The sequence below is a fragment of the Argopecten irradians genome, chromosome 7, assembly GCF_041381155.1.
Source record: "Argopecten irradians isolate NY chromosome 7, Ai_NY, whole genome shotgun sequence".
In the NCBI taxonomy this organism is placed as follows: domain Eukaryota; kingdom Metazoa; phylum Mollusca; class Bivalvia; order Pectinida; family Pectinidae; genus Argopecten; species Argopecten irradians.
Genome location: NC_091140.1, coordinates 33,344,364 through 33,361,463, shown reverse-complemented (window position 1 = coordinate 33,361,463; position 17,100 = coordinate 33,344,364). Strand labels below are relative to the sequence as shown.

General features: G+C 33.6%; 1 protein-coding gene across 1 annotated transcript; it reads left to right on the top strand.

Moving 5' to 3' along the window:
- The first annotated feature begins 440 nt into the window (after positions 1-440).
- On the top strand, positions 441-5,665 carry LOC138327153 (uncharacterized). Its single transcript, XM_069273141.1, has 6 exons — positions 441-938; positions 1,063-1,100; positions 1,643-1,702; positions 3,135-3,522; positions 5,031-5,225; positions 5,624-5,665. Exons 2-6 carry the CDS (start codon positions 1,087-1,089, stop codon positions 5,663-5,665), a joined length of 699 nt encoding a protein of 232 aa, XP_069129242.1. The 5' UTR covers positions 441-938; positions 1,063-1,086.
- The last annotated feature ends 11,435 nt before the right edge of the window (positions 5,666-17,100 follow it).

The following is a 17,100-nucleotide window of genomic DNA, read 5'->3' as shown; positions in this document are numbered from 1 at the left end:
CGATTCATTATTACGTTATATGTTTTATCTTAATTCGTACACTGGTAAATAATTGGTAATACTGGTATCTTGTATCTTTTTGATAAACATTTATTACAAATATCTAGTCTTTATTTATTAAATTACGTTACTAATGAAACGATAACAATATCTTGAGCATATGACTGCCGTGTTTGGTATTGAAGTACATGATAAACTTAATACTTTAAATAAACTGGACATTTTTCGCACTTTTTATTACGGCGCATTGGTACTTAACCATCGATTGGTTTGTGGTGATACGTTCCGAATCTAAACTGATTGATTGATTGTAGATCATCTGGCAGAAATAGAATTCGTCATGTGTGTCCCTTCATATTAGATTCATGATATGCGAAATTCTCAACTTTTATTATTAATCCAATACGAAGAGAAACGTATGCCAGTTTCTCTATGTATAACGTTTACGAATAAGATTGAGCAAACATGTGAAAAAAGGTGAAGCAACGCTATTGAAGAAGTGACATCAGAAACATTTTTACAAAATTCAATATTTCTGCTCTTTTACTTTAGGCCTGAATATCGTATCAATTTATGAATGAAATATATAAATGCATTTACCTTTGCTTGCTTTAACTAGTCTTCCGTGATTACGTCCTTTTCATTCTTATAGTGGCTTTCACAATCGTGTTACTCCTTCGATAGTTTATAACTTCCTTGATGTCAATCCCGGCTTACGTCAATCAAATGTCTTTGTTGTAGGTATACCACTAGCGTGTATTTTATTAAGGATCGGTTTACATTTAACTCGTAAAGGTTTTGGTTTTGTGTAAGATGTATTTCCATTAGACATTAAATTAATAAAACCTCTTGGTCAGTTAAAACATCTTGATGCGGATGTGCTTATACGCTTTCATCTGAAACGGCAGAGAGGACTCCTTATGGTATAACGCTTCCAGGTAAGAAATTTTATGTTTTTAATTATGTAACGATTAACAATAACTACTAACTGTGTTATCTATATTTATAATCCGTACCCTCTTGTTATTTTCACATACATTCAAACTATCATTTTTTTTTCAGATATGATTTCGGGTAATTGTTGCCATGGGCTGCAGCGTGTAAGTTAGATTGCATTTTATCAAATTTGTTAAGATAGTCTGAACTGGTTAATAACTACTTGTACACACCGGTTTTAATTATCTGGTCTCACGCAATATTTAACACATTGGTGACATATTTTCTCTTTTATATATTTTTTATACTGTATACTTTATCCATCATCATTAGACAAATAGGCTTAATGAAGATATATCTCAAAAATGTGATTGTAATTATTTAAGCTTCAATATTAATATAATACATAATAATAGATAAACTGTATGCATTGTTAAAAAGTTGAAATTGTTTTATAAATGCTACTATAATTAATTCAGGTTTTATGCAATTATGAAATGTGTGGATGTTGTGAAGTATTCTGTTTCCTACATCAAAAATTAAGTTTTCTTAGTCAACCGTTATTTCTTGTTAACACAATTTCATAATGAAAGTTTTCTTTCTCTGTGATATCGATCTATATTATTTGATCTACATTATCAATGAAACAATTGCTTTATAGTGGTGCTAACTTAGGGGTCTCTAACAAAATATTTACTCATTTAAGATCAACACCCGACCCACCAATACCCCCAGTTCTGCAACCTAGATCCAAGAACGTGAAGAGGTAGGTATATATAACTATTAGGTTAGATTGGTTATATCATATTGATTCTTAAAGTGTTCCTTAGCTAGCGAAATGGTGTTCGTATTTTAACAGTGTCTGATTAAGTTATCCGTATACTCAAGTGTCAGATTATCCTTAGAGGGACTGACTTTGGGAATCTTATTTGTTCATCAAAAAACTAGGTACGAGTGCATAACAGCTAAATAACACAAGCTGATCATCTTAGCCATAATAGGCATCTTTTGATTTCATCTTGTAACGTGAAGCTACCCAAATTGGAACACTTTTTGAAGATTATTGTAAAAAAATCTTTCTTTTGTTTGGATCCAGATTTTTTTCTTAATAATCCACAAATAGGTGCTTTTATATTTAATTTCATGATTTGTTTACTTGTAAGTAGTGCATATATTTATAAATAAAGAGCTTGGAAGTATGGCCGGTCCAGCCCTGTATTTCAACAGGTTTGAGTACCCAAAAAGGAACACCTCCTAAATAGATTTTGATTAATAAATACTCATGCATGATAAAAAATTTTTGAATTCATTTAGAGAAAGTTCAAACAGTTTTTAGTTTATTTGATTCAGCAATCGTTTATTTTATTAAAATATAAGGTGTTTTTAGGGTTGTTGCACGACATCGTTTCCCGAAGTTTTTCAAAATTTCATTATTTTCATTTTCAAATACAGATGATAAGCCACTGGAAAGAAAATCACATATTCAAATTGTTACAGTTAATTTTCAGCACCTTCATTTTTGTTTAGAACAGTTATTGCTAGATAAAATTGTAAACTGAACATTCTGTATCACATGTTTTAAAAATATTCCATTTTGGGTAGCATTCCAAATTGGGTAGCGTCACGTTAAACCATTTTGAAATTGCAACCAAACCACCACGGGTCGACGATGATGTTACATTGTGGCCCTAACAAGTTATGTTTTGGGATAGGAGTTATATTTCACAGTTAGTTAGAATTAAAAATATTATATTATTTTGTAAAACCAAATATTAAATCATGTAATGTTACTTGAGATTCTCTTATAAGACAAACTTAATCATTATTTACACATGAAATAAAACAACAAATGCGAGGTTGACAGACGATCTCATTCATTAAATATGGCCTAATTTTATCCTTGTCATCGTGTCCATGTGAATTGCGATTAAACATGGTTTTAGTTTCATTTTATTAGTTTATAAACCAGGGTCATTTAAGTACGCGCTAGATCTGTTGGTGGAGGAAAGCCAGAGAACACTGAGAAAAACCACCGACCAGTTTTCAGTACCTGGCAATTGATCCACACGAAGGTTGAGAGCTTGTTGTGATGTCGGAACAGCTTAATCATTCAACAACCGCAGCTCCAATTCGAAAATATATCCTCACAGTTATTCAAAACATGAAACGATAATTTAGATATCAATTTTGGTTAACAGGAAGGCGTTTGTGATCATAAGGCCTTGGACGAACGAAGAACAGAATAAATGGTTTTCAAATATCCATATTGACAAGTCAGAAGAATATGTGTCACGAACCTTTAACATTGAAGTTCGAGAAATTAAGAACAGTACCACAGAGGTGAATTCTAGGCTTGCAACGGAAACTGACACCACACCAAGTGATATGTTTAAGTTTCAATACAACTCGGAACAATTGAATGAAGTGGTATACATCCATTCAGGTATCGACATCACATCGGAGTGTGGCAAAACTCACGATTTCATCAAACTATCCATGGAAGTTCGAATTGTGAAAAACCACGTTATCTACACGCTTCATCAGTACAATGGGACGGAATGGATCAAAACGGAAATAGAACAAAAGGTATTGTTTACCTATTGTGGGCATGCGAGAATGTAAATGACTTATTTTGTGGCGACATAATTTCGCGTTTTTATTCCTAATTAATCTACGGTTTCTATAGTTAATAGTTTTATTGTGCCTATGCGTTTAATGTTTTCGCTGTGATCTATCTTCGCGGCAGAATCCATTTTCTTGCAAAATTCGCGAAATAACATCGCAAGCAAATGTAGGTTTACCGTAGACATCACGTGTGTTTCGAATACAATATAGCGAATATAGCGGTAGGGTGCTATAGAATATACCATTAAATCAGTGGCAGGGGTAATATGTTTCACAATTCCACCTAATTTATCAATAAAAGGATATATATTATAAAATAACAAAATACTATGAGGGTTATTTAACGAGATGAGTTCCATCAATAAACTAATTGTAGCATACTTACTGCAAACACACTTTCTTTTATTTATGTTAAATTTCACGATTTTTCTATGAAAACACGTTCGCAGAGATAACCTTTTTCAGAATGATTTATTGAAGTTCAAAATGTACATCATTGCCAAAAACCCATAACTTTTCAATTTCATGAACCTAAAAAACATGTAAATTTGAGTAAAATACATATTTAAGACGTGTCAGATGCCTTACTAAGTAATATATGTCAGTTATTGTGCAAATGTGTCAAATTAAATAATTATAATGGAAATTCCATCTTTATGTATTTTGAACCGGTCCGGTCGAATTTTGTAACTATAGTATAAAAGTGTTGAACTTTAGTGACCTCCCACAATGCACTGCACACATTAAATTGAGTGTTTACAAAATGGTGGGTCAAAAACGTGGGTGAAGCGAACACAAACGAATTCCGATAGAAAACAGTGTACGTCTAGAGTCAGTAACGTGCGCGATTGGGAAAGTAAGTAAAAGACGGGAGCAACTCCCCACTTTATACTTGCGTGATGTACATATGTGCAATAAGTCAGGAACCTCCCTTCGCGGTGCCCTGTCGAATGAAAGGTCTCGTTTGGCATTTGACTTAACATTCTTACGCTAAATACAAATTGTTCTATAACAAATACTAACAAATATGGCTTAAACTTCATTTGTCAACCATCGTAAATTACTGTAGAAAATACTCTTAAAATGTGGAAATCTAACACTCTTTGTCATGTCAGCAAGTTAGTTGTTCATTACAACCTCGCTTTCGGCCAGCTTTCGTTTTGTGTTCCAAAAATAGAATATGATGGTCTATTTTTATCATTTTTAGGTAGGTATTCCCCACGTTTTCCTGTCGTTTTAGATAACCAACCATTGCAATAAAATATTCAATAAACATCTGAAAACCATATCTAAGCATACAGCAAAAAATATTAAAGGTTCTTTAACATTACTTTACTTGTGCAGGAATCTGAATCATGTTCGTCTGTGCAGTAAATCCAATACAATTGGCTTGGGACTCCATAGTGAACTTTTTGAATTTCAGCAATTAGCCGTGTTGATGATACATCGATGTACTTCGCGTTTTACAGGCTGGACAGGCTACTGTGGAAGTAGATATGTACGAAATTGTTACCACAGAAACAATATTCTTCACAATGCGATACATATCGGAGGAAATCACCATACCACCCCAGGGATATGAGCATGAAAATGAGTATTGCAGAAACCAGCGGATCACTTTCCAAGAAGGAGCTGTGGGTGACAACAAACAACTCGGCATAACTGTAAGTTTTATCTTGTAATGAACTCCATTATCAAAAGTAAAAAAAATGTAATGAAAAATATTGATTTTCAAATATTGAAGAAGGATGTAATGCATCGACGCCAATTCTATTATAAAGGTGTAATTATGTAGTAAAAATCATTTTGTTATATTTTCATCGTCGACACACCAATATTCAAGCTAAAGAAACTATTCAAGGAAGACAATAACTTTGGATTTACAAAAAATTCAAGTTTATATGTTTTGTAATATGGACAGCTTATCATTAATGAATCAATTGCATTGTATTTAAATTAGGCTTTTAATGAAAAACAAATTAAAAGAAACAACGATATATCTATATTTACCGCCGTAAATTAAAGAGTGGCTTACATCACTACTGTTTTTCCTACATTTGAGACACTATCTCTAGAGGACGAATGCGACCAAAAGAGACTGTAAAAATTCCTCGATCAATATTCATTTGCAGATGAAATCCAAAAACGATTCTGTATCTGCCAAAATAGTTGTGTTAAATTTTATTCTTGTGACACTCCAAAAATGCATATACATTAAAGGCAAACATAATCATGCGATTCAACAGAGCAAGCATTATCTTCATATGTGCAAAATGAATAGAGTTTCCATGGGCTTTAATTTCGTGCTCTGACTGTTTATAACAACAGGGATTGTCTATTTGCCTCATGGCTTTGTAACAATACTAATATAATTGTCGCTAAATATCGGCCAATTGTATATTATATTGAGGAGAATATTTCTGGTGATATTATCTACCAGTGGTTTGAATTTTATCAGTATAGATCTATCACACTATAATTCGGTTAACGCTGATCAGATATCAATTAACATTAGTTAATTAAAATCACACCGTCTATAAAGTTATATATACAATCAGGAAGTTGCGAGTGCCAAATTCATTAGATAGTCATTGATCCAGAATTAGTTCCTTTGTTATACAAATGCACATGTGAATTGCACTTAAAGCTCATTTGGGTGTACTATAATATTGATCCTCTTTCACACAAATTCAAAGGATACCGAATATGTTCAGTTTGATATAGTTTTTATATGTCAACGTAAAACAATTAGAATATTTAGATGAAACATTTAAATCTATCTTTTTAGATTGACTTAGAATAATAAATAAAAAAGAAACTATGCTCTACTTTGCGTTATCGAAAAAAAAGTTAGATCTTACCATATACTATTGTATTGATTCTCATTCACAGAAATAAAAGGAAAATGAATGTGTTCAGTTTTATATGGTTCTTTGTATGTCAACATAAAACAAAACGTACAGTTTTTTTATGAAACGTTTATCTATATGGAGTGCATATAAACACCTTAGGTATTAGGCCATGGGCTAGGAGGGTCCAACATGCACCCCCCCCCCCCCCCCACCCCAAACCTCCGAACCAATATTTTTTAACCCTTATGACCCACTGATCACAAAATCAAAATGTTAACATTGCATTAGTTGGGATGAACTTCCGGTTATGACGTCATCAAGATGGCCGCCATCTCGAATTTCACTAAAAATTGAAAAATAGTCATAACATTGACATTTTTCAACCAAAGTAGACAAATCTATTATATATGTAGTGATTTCCACGCAGGAAATGAAAAAATACGACTTTAAGCTCAAAAATGGTATTTTTTTCAGCATTTTTTTCATATTTGGTTTGACGCCACAGAATTGTTTCCCAACAACAAATTATCATTCGTAATCAGTTATTTGACCTCTTATCAATCGGTTAAAACAACAACAACAAAAATATATAGAAATGCAAAAGAGAATTGTTGTTATACCATCATTTGGTTTACAAAACATCACCGAATGCGGCATATGATTGTTATTTTTTCCAAACCGCTGACACTACAGTTTCCTGGTGTCTTGGAATTTTCTGAAACTAACATTGGTTATTGACGATTTATATCTTAACAAATTTGAATTTAAAGTTGGCTGAATATCTAGGTGGGACTTCAAAATAATCCATTTTCATGTTCGAAATATTGTAGACTAGTAGCCTCTCAAACTGAATTATTACAGCAAAACGCCAACTAATAGCTATAGGGTATCAAATTAAAATTTCGTGAATACCATGACACCTTTTGAAACGTGTTGTGCCTTTTAGAATGAGCACATCCATTGTTTATTTTCTGTGTACATAACGTAAGGAAATATAAGATGGTTACTACAGTGTCACATATTTCTTTCACTAGTTCTTAATGATAATCATTTTCGTTGTGCGTGCTTTCTTGCCAGAGTGTCGTCTTCGACCTCGATGACATGATGTGACATCACATTACCGGGTTACCATCGTGGTTCTAACTTGTCACCCGTCCATGGTCAGAATTAACATCAGAAACATCGGATTCAGGGATGTGGGAGCTCTTCCAGTTTCCAACATAGTTTCACCTAGATTCACATATCGTAAATGATGTTCCAGACTTCCCCGGCATAATGGAAAAGACACCAGATCCACATTCTGCGGAGGGTTGAGTTGGTTCTCCTTAATTCGTATGAAGCACAATTCCTAATTCTTGTGAACCTCAGTGACCATAGGTTGCACAGGTGGATTCTTTGAGGTCATAAATGAGGTCTGCAGTGAAGTTTCACTTTTTGCCAAGTCTGGAAAGCACTGTTGAGAACTTTTTACCGGAGAATCTTCAATGGTCTCTTTACGCATACACCAGATGTGACACAACCAGCACCTTCAAGGGAGTGGGAAAAGTCAGACCAATAGAAAGCATTTAACATTTATGGCCTCATTAATGACCGATGATATCACCTGTGCCATTTATGGTTGCATGAGTGTCCACAAGATTGATGAATAGTACTTCATACGAATTATGGAGCTATGTGCTAAGGAGAACCAATTCCACCATTCGAAGAATGTGGATCTGGTGTAATTTCTATTATGCCGCAGAAGTCTGAAACAGAATAAACGTACGCTCAGTACACAGGGAGTGGGACGACTGGTTCGCCTGTTGTCAGTATAATGTGACCGGGTGGAGTGTGTTGCTTGGTGTCTTCGGCGGCATGCTTCAGTGATATAGCACTATAAAAAGGGCAACAGTTCCACTATACAAGAAGACACAACATAAATATACCGCAGTCTCCCAAAACACGCACCTCGCACAACATACACGCAACACACCGCATGTACAATGTATGGGAGGCCGTCCTTACATGACCATAGCTGTTAATAGGACGTTAATTAATTAATCAAACAAACAAACAAACAAACGATATGTTAGAATCTGAAAGAGGTCCCACATCCCTGATCCTGTTGTTCCTGATATGAACTCTGGGCATGGGTGGGTCACAAAAGATGACAGGCTAGAACAACATTGGTTATGTAGTGTCACATCAGCTCATCGACATCGAAGACGACGCTCTGCTTTCGACGAATTGGATACTGATATCTCGATTATTCTGATTCGGACTGCATGTACCAGCTACCAGATATGCAGAGTCTCTTCAGTGGATAGGTAACCATCTGACATTTTGCTAATGCTATGCATTGGAAATAAACAACGGATCTGCTCATTTTCAAAGACACAAACGTTTTGGAAACTGTTAATGATATGAACGGAAACAAAGGCTTAGCTTAGGTTACATTTGTTACGCTATCAGTAGGTATTGTGCTGTAATAACTATTTTTGAGAGGCTGCTAATCTACAAAATTGAGGGTATAACAATAATTCTTTTTTGCATTTCTGTATATTTTTGTTGTTGTTGTTGTTGCTTTTACTGATTGATAGGAGTTTTAATAACTGATGACGAGTAATGGTTTGTTGTTGGGAACATTTTTGCTGCGTCAAGCCAAGTATGAAAAATTTACTATAAAATCACCATTTTTGAGCTTAAAATCGTATTTTTTCATTTCTTCTGTACAAATCACTACATATATTGGATTATTTGGTCCTCATATGTATTTCTTGTTCTATTGTGGTCACTTTGATACCTCATTTGTCTACTTTGGTTGAAAAATGTCAATGCTATGACTATTTTTCATTTTTTAGTGAAATTCGAGATGGTGGCCATCTTGATTACGTCATTACCGGAACTTATGCGATGTTAACATTGGTTTTTGTTGATTTCGTTGCTTAAACTGATTGATAAGTGGTCAAAGAACTTATTAGAAATAATAGTTTGCTGTTGGGAAACATTTTTTGCTGCGTCAAGCCAAATTTTAAAAAATTGCTGAAAAATCACCATTTTTGAGCTTAAAATCAGATTTTTCCATTTCCTGCGTGGAAATCACTACATATATTGGATGTTTTGGTCCTGATATGTATTTCTTGTTCTATTGTGGTCATTTTGATACCTCATTTGTCTACTTTAGTTGAAAAATGTCAATGTTATGACTATTTTTCATTTTTTAGTGAAAATTGAGATGGCGGCCATCTTGATGACGTCATAACCGGAAGTTCATCCCAACTTATGCAATGTTAACATTTTGATTTATGATCAGTGGGTCATAAGGGTTCAGAAAAATATTGGGTCGGAGGTTTTTTTTGAGGGGTGTGCATGTGGGACCCTCCTAGCCCATGGCCTATATATTGTTGTTAATCATATGATTTTTAATTGTCATGTGATTGTTTAATCACGAAACTGATAACAAAGTCATAGCAAGCATTTCGAAAAAAAAAAAACAAAAAAACAAAGAGAAACATCATATGTATTAGATCTAAAATATCCCTGTTAGCATTGGTGCCTACATTTACTGATATGGTATTATAAGTGCTTTGCATTATAATTAAATGTCGCTTAAAGGCACATTATGCATAAGTTTTCAGGTGTTTTTCTTGCAATCGATAATTCCGAACTTGCATATTACAGAGTTATCTGCACTTGCGGATAGGTATTGATTGTGACGTCATGTTTTTGCGAGCGTAACGTCATACGTTTCGGAGAAAACGACGTGAATTGTGCTCACAAAATAATGACGGAACAATCGATACCTACCCGCAAGGGAACTAACTCTGTAATATGCAAAGACGGAATATTTACAAGAATTATCAATTAACATTAGTAAACAAAACATATCGTCTATAAAGTTATATACACAAACCAGGAAGTAGTGAGTGCCAAATTAATTGGATTGTAATTGATCCAGAATTAGTTCCTTTGTTATACAACTGCACAGATGAATGGCACTTAAAGCTCGTTTGGGTGTTAACAATTTAAATACCTACCGCTCGTTAGCATTATATACAATGTACATATTAAACATTAAGCAACGCCTGATGGACATGTAGTCGAATATTATAAGACTCTTTCATATGTGGATATGAAGGATAGGGATATTCTACCAGATGGTCACAAAATGTAGTAAAACCCTCGGCTTACCAGAGGCTTGCCGAGGGTTTTGCAACATTTTGTGATCCCGAGGGTATAATATTCCTATCCTTTATATCCACTTATGAAAGAGTATTTTTCTTTCATACCTCGACGTTTTATTGCAATTTTACAACTATAATAACTCGCCATTTTGAAATAAATTCAAAGAAATCCACGGCTGAAAGTAAATTTTTCAAACATAAAATATTACGTGATTTTTTTTCAACAAAAATTCCGTTGTTTTCATCTTTAATTGTAAAACCAGTAAAGTTTGTGTAAAAATTGTTAAAATTTTACCGAGGAAATAGAAATTCTGTTGATGCCGTGACGTCACGAGGCTTTATTGCATGGGTAGCCATGCAATACAGCCTCAGACGGCATGAGTGTATTGTCCTAGACCAGCCAGTATTACACCCGTAGGTATGAAAGAAAAAGTATTTGTCCTTCAGCTGTACCGGTAGAATATGTACAGTTTTAGAGTAAGGTACTTCTCTAACGATTATTCCAGTGACTCCTTTGTATATCTTTGTAAGATTGACTTAGAATAATATTTAAAAAGAAAAAAAATGCTCTACTTTGTGTTTTCGAAAAAGTTTGATTTTACGGGAATAAAAGGAAAACGAATATGTTCGGTTTTAAATGGTCCTTTGTATGTCAACGTAAAACAAAACTTACAATTTTTTGATGAAACATTTATGGTCTATGTAAACTCTTGGGGTATATTTTGTTCATTATTGGATTGCATATTGCTATATGATTGTTTAATCACGAAACCAATGATAAAGTCTTAACATGCATTTCGAAACAAACACATAGGAACATCATATGTATAGAATTTGAAATATCCCTGTTAGCACTGGTGCATATACTTACTGCTGTATATTATAAGTGCAAAACCGAACGCTTCGGTAATTGTCAGTTTTGCAATTGCGACTGTTTCAAGATGGCAGGTACATGAATGTTTACAAGACGATTTTTGACTGTTCGATTTCATAGATTTATCTGCATAGAATAATGTAGTTCATTGGTACAATGTTCGAATAGTTTGTGATTAACTACAAACAAGAATGAAAAATTACGTATATTATGCTTTTAACTCCTAAACTCTCAACTACGCATTACTACGCATTTTCATGTCGGTGTTAGAAAAATGTCTATATCTCCCTTATTTGTTGAGCTATCGGGATACTGTGTACATCTTGTAAAACTACAGATAATAGACAACAACTTTTATTTCAGAAAATATCATTTGGTAAAGTTCTTTTTTTTCTATTTCAGTGAGTTGAAAAAATCATGCTAACTTAATTCCGATCATTTTTAAATTGTTGACGTCATGTGTCAGACAGCGTAAACGCCGGAGCAAGATTCGACATAGTATCTCGAATTATGCAACAAGTAGCGAGAAATAATTCTATTTCTTTTGTAGATGATAATGTCAGTTTTATGTGTAGCTAATTTTATGCATCTACAGACTTACAAGTAACAACTCAACAACCATATGGAATGAGTAAGGCCACCTCAAAGAATTCTTTTTTAATACTAACTTTCTCGTATCATAAATACATGTAATAAGTGACATGTGTACATCACAGTAAACTTCGACGAAATCGTAATACAAAATCATCAAAATATTTATTTTCCATACATACCAAGAAAGCTAAAACAACAACTGATCAAAATACACAAATTTGTTATTCATAACGTGCCAAAAAAAGCTTTCTATTGCCTTTAAAAATCAGATAGTCCTAATAACCGGAAACCGCGGTCCGGTACAATTTATTATGTTGACGTTATCGATCGGTACAAAGCAAGCACTTATACGATAGAAATGGGCATCGATTCTGAGTTGAATTTCTCGAACGACATAAATATAGATAGAATTAACACAAGAAAGTTGTTCAATTTATCTTAGGAATAATGAATTTTAAAACACTGTTTGGTATATGTGACGAAGAGAAAGAAATATATGATGCTGACGTGGATAGCAGACCATGTGCAGACATATCATAGGAATCGTTTCAGAATCAATCGTGACGAAATAGAGAAAAAATGATATGGAATATTATACATGTAAACTCATCTCAAATGATAAGACCCGTGCATAAATATAAATATTTTTATGTTGTTAACAGATAATGAGTCAAACAAAACGTTGTACAACATATAATGAAAGATATCTGTCCATGTTTCATTCCACTGGAGACCCAAATAAATGTTTCTATAAGCAGAAAAAAATGCATTTTGTGTAGGCTCGATTTCAGTGGCCATGGTAACACTTCAGTGCCAAAACAAATCATTTGTTATCAATTTTGAGCATGTTCTCTTCAAAAATCGATATGCAAGTTGAAAGGTAGCCAACATTATAGCTTAAAACATTTTTGCTACAGCTAAAGGAGGACAAATACAGCGCTAAATCAAAACATTTTAAAAAAATATTGGTTTTAAATATTTCTTTATAATCATGGTAACAGCCAAAACTTAATTGAAATGTGACATCTAATGCAACCGTCATCTCTTATTTGTAAATCTTCATCACAAAATGATGACGTCATAGTGTTTTTTTAATTATTTATTTTTACGTCCTATTAACCGCCAGGGTCATGTAAGGACGTGCCAGGTTTGTTGGTGGAGGAAAGCCGGAGTACCCGGAGAAAAACCACCGACCAGCGGTCAGTACCTGGCAACTGCCCCACATGGGATTCGAACCCGCATCCCAGAGGTGGAGGGCTTGTGGTAATATGTCGAGACATCTTAACCACTCGGCCACCGTGGCCCCTAAATAGTCAATACATCACAATGGCAGATAACTGTATGTAGTATGCACAAACAAAATATCAGCCCTCTGATAAGAAATAAGTTACATTATCAACTTGACGCGTTTTAAACTTTATCTTTAATCTATCGTGTTTGCAATCAGCATACATAAGTTAACATGTACCTAAAACCTATTTATATCTTTTAGACAAGCAGTCCTATATAAGGTGCCTTTTGTCTGTATTATAGCTGTTTTGATTAACTAAATCAAGTGCCTATATATAACTTCTATCTTTTGTGTCTTGCTTAAAGTTCAGGCAGTGATCATATTCCAGGTATACGTGACCGAGATTGTTGACATTGTTTTATTCACAGCATATTTAAAATTATCTGCGGTCATAGATTTAACAACAATTCTTGTTTTCTTGATGTGTAATATTTATAATAGCTTGAATAAGTTATTTTGGCATGTTATTGAGATAAAACACAGAAATGTTGATGTACTCTACCTGTACTGAGAATATTTTAATTCAATCTATATAATAGGTACATGTGTGTGTAATCGCTTCATACATTTGTAATTCCATATTATTTGAGGGACTATTTTTTCAAAAAGATATTACGTCATTGTATCAGCCAATTAGAAGCAAAATAGTGACACACTTATAATTATATTGTAAGATAATGATAATCTAAATAAATTTCAAATCAATTTTGCTGTGTTTGTGTATTCTTTAACTTGGCATATTAACTTTTTTCTAGAGGGAGCATAGTTTACAATTTGTGTAATGTAAAACGTATCTATTCAAAATTTCCGGCTACATAGCTTTTGTAAAGGAAACAGCTTACTCCTCAAGTCACCATCTTCCTTTTAATCACGTTATTTATGACGCTTTTTAAAGTTTCACCCATATGCAGTATCCTTTAACCTTCAAGCTATATTTCTAACTATTGTCGTTTAAAATTATTTTATAAGTACATGTATGCATCCATAATCCAAATAAATTGAATTTGAATGCATTTATTTGATAGCTGATCACCAATTACTAATAGCCCTTCATCACTTGGTTGTCATCTCGAAACTCAGTTGCTGCCATGCACTGACCGTTGGGAGGTAGAACAAAATTGTGTTCCAATCAGAACACCCACTTTAAGAACGAAATACAATCTCAATAGAAGGCGCGAAATGAGCGAAAATATATAGAGATCACAGGTAGTGACTTTCACAAGTTGAAATTCAGTATGTACAAAAGTGATATTGCAGGTTAAGAAGTACGGAGTGCTCGGAGAGAGATAAAGAAATGGTTGTCTTCTAAAACGGGATGCCACAATGTTTTAATACTTATCGAATGCTTTTGAAATTGCATTGCTAGCTTTTGATATGAAGTTTGAGTATTAAACATACCATGGGGTTTAGTGATTGGATATCACCAATAAATTAAAGCCATATTGTTCGGAATTTATGCCAACACCACCTTCTGGAGAATCAGTACGAGCAAAATTACTTCCATGAATACATGTTTTCTTTATTTTATTTGCAACAATTGTCACTTCGATACGTTGCTTTGATTACATTTTTATTATTAAAGTGGATTTCCAGTCTGGCCTTAATTTCATGCGTAATGCCCGTGGGCTACAGGAATTTGTTTTACATCAGAAGGAACTCAATGCAGACTATCTGTAAAAACTATTACAAAAAAACCCGGAAAAAATATTCGATCATTACTCTGTAAGATATTTAACAGAATACAGCAAGTGATTGTACCATCGTTCCAAAGCAATGGATTTTAAGTATTTCTTTCATTTGAAACTTTTTGTCGAATACATTTTGTGTTTGATTTGTTAATTTCTCACCTCGGTGGATATTTCTTTTTTCACTTCAAATCAAAATATTGAAATAGATCCGCAGGCCTTTCTTGGTTTATATTACACTAACACTAGACTTATCTTCGGATACTCTCGAATAATCTGCCAGTGTCGGTATCTGGAACTTATTTTACAAAATTATGTAGGTCAAGCTTGCATATCAGATTGTTAGGCCATATATCAAGTCTCTTAGCCACGATACAATTCCTAAAAATCTTCAAAATTAAAAATAAAAGTTTTATACCTTTACTGTCTTTCATGCAGATAAATGCTGTTCATATAAATAGCGTTATCACATTCTGTCTTAAAATACGAATCCTTTGATCATTTATATATGTGTTTTTTTGTTCGCTGTGGTAATTTCCTAGATTATTCATCAATGATTTCTGTGCCAATGCGATTCAAGACAGCATATTTCAAATGAATCAATGAACAAAACTGAATTCTCTTCACTTTATAATAAAGTTCAGTGAGGCTAATTGTAATACGAAGCAAAATCTGGCATGCCTTTTTCATTTCAGAATATTTTTATTGTAGTATTACAATTGGGAACAGGATATGCCTATATTAACCCTCTCCCGGAAGAGGGCATGGCATACCTACGTTGTTCTACATTCCTTTTGGAAAAAAAACTGCGTTGTTCTACATTCCATTTGAAACATAAAACAAAACATATTGGCAAACTTTCACGACTTTGTCACTATTTGAATTTATACTGCTGGTATTCCTATTCGTATATAGCTAAACGATTAAGCAGGCGATATATGTACGCTGTATCCATACCCGAGTAGGTGTTACACGAGTTAAACAAAGACCACAAATAACTACCGTGTAGTTAACGAAATTGTTTTTTGACAAGATTATACAATAGATAACGTAACCACGCTACTGTAACGTCTTATGTGCTTGGTCATTCTACAGTGGAACTCTCTAAAGCGACTTAACAATATTACTGTATTCTACCTTATTGCTTTTTATGAAAAATATTAAAATTACATATTATAATATGCTGACCTGTGCATACTGCATTCGTCGCGGTTCATGATTACGTTATGTTTTGTCTTAATTCGTACATAGGTAAAGATAGGTAATACTGATATCTTGTACTCGAAATAGTCGTATTTTTGGTATATAAGTATATATCTGTTAAGTGACGTTACTTATAAAATGATAAGATTTTGTATGAAGTTTATGGATAAAATTACGCACATATGTAAACAAATAAAAGTCATTGAAGAAGGGAGATCAGGAACACCTTTAGATATTTCAATATTTCTGCTCTTTTACTCTCTTACTCTCTCTATTCTTTCTCTTTTACTCTGTGGCAAAATATCGTCATATGACTGAAGGGCGCAGACAGATGTTTGAGTAATCAAATATAGAAATTGACAGAATTTATACAATAAGACACAAGTGAATACTGTCATAGTATGAAGTCCCAAACCTGACGACAGATAAACTTGACAGAATGTTTTTTCTTGAAATAAACAATGAATTTCAAAATGTGCGAGATGATATTCGTTGAAAATAGGTGTAGATATAGTACATATCTACAAAACTTTGACATATGTTTACACTTCAATCGCTGTCAAGTTTCAAGTTTCCTTAACAAGGCCTTGAAAGCTTCATGAGAAGACAATTTTCATAATTTTTATTCATGGTTCTTTCACATAGCCTTTGTAAACGTTGAATATCCTGAGATCAAGCCCTTGTAAGAGGTGTATCAACCCTATGACACAATCTATATTCGTTTACCAAGGTGCTTGGATGGATTATGGTTTTTTTAACCATTCAAGTGCTGATTGTACAGTAAATCTTCGTACATTAAACTATTTACTGGTGGTCATGGTGAAGAGAAACATAATCCTTAAAGAAATCCCAGTTTTATGGGTTTTTTTAGTGATTG

What these genes read in the sequence shown, in the direction of transcription:
- LOC138327153 (XM_069273141.1), top strand. An exon ending in AGATCCAAGAACGTGAAGAG is followed by an intron (nt 1,703 to 3,134) that starts GTAGGTATATAT and finishes TTTGGTTAACAG; the next exon opens with GAAGGCGTTTGTGATCATAA. An exon ending in ACAAACAACTCGGCATAACT is followed by an intron (nt 5,226 to 5,623) that starts GTAAGTTTTATC and finishes CCTACATTTGAG; the next exon opens with ACACTATCTCTAGAGGACGA.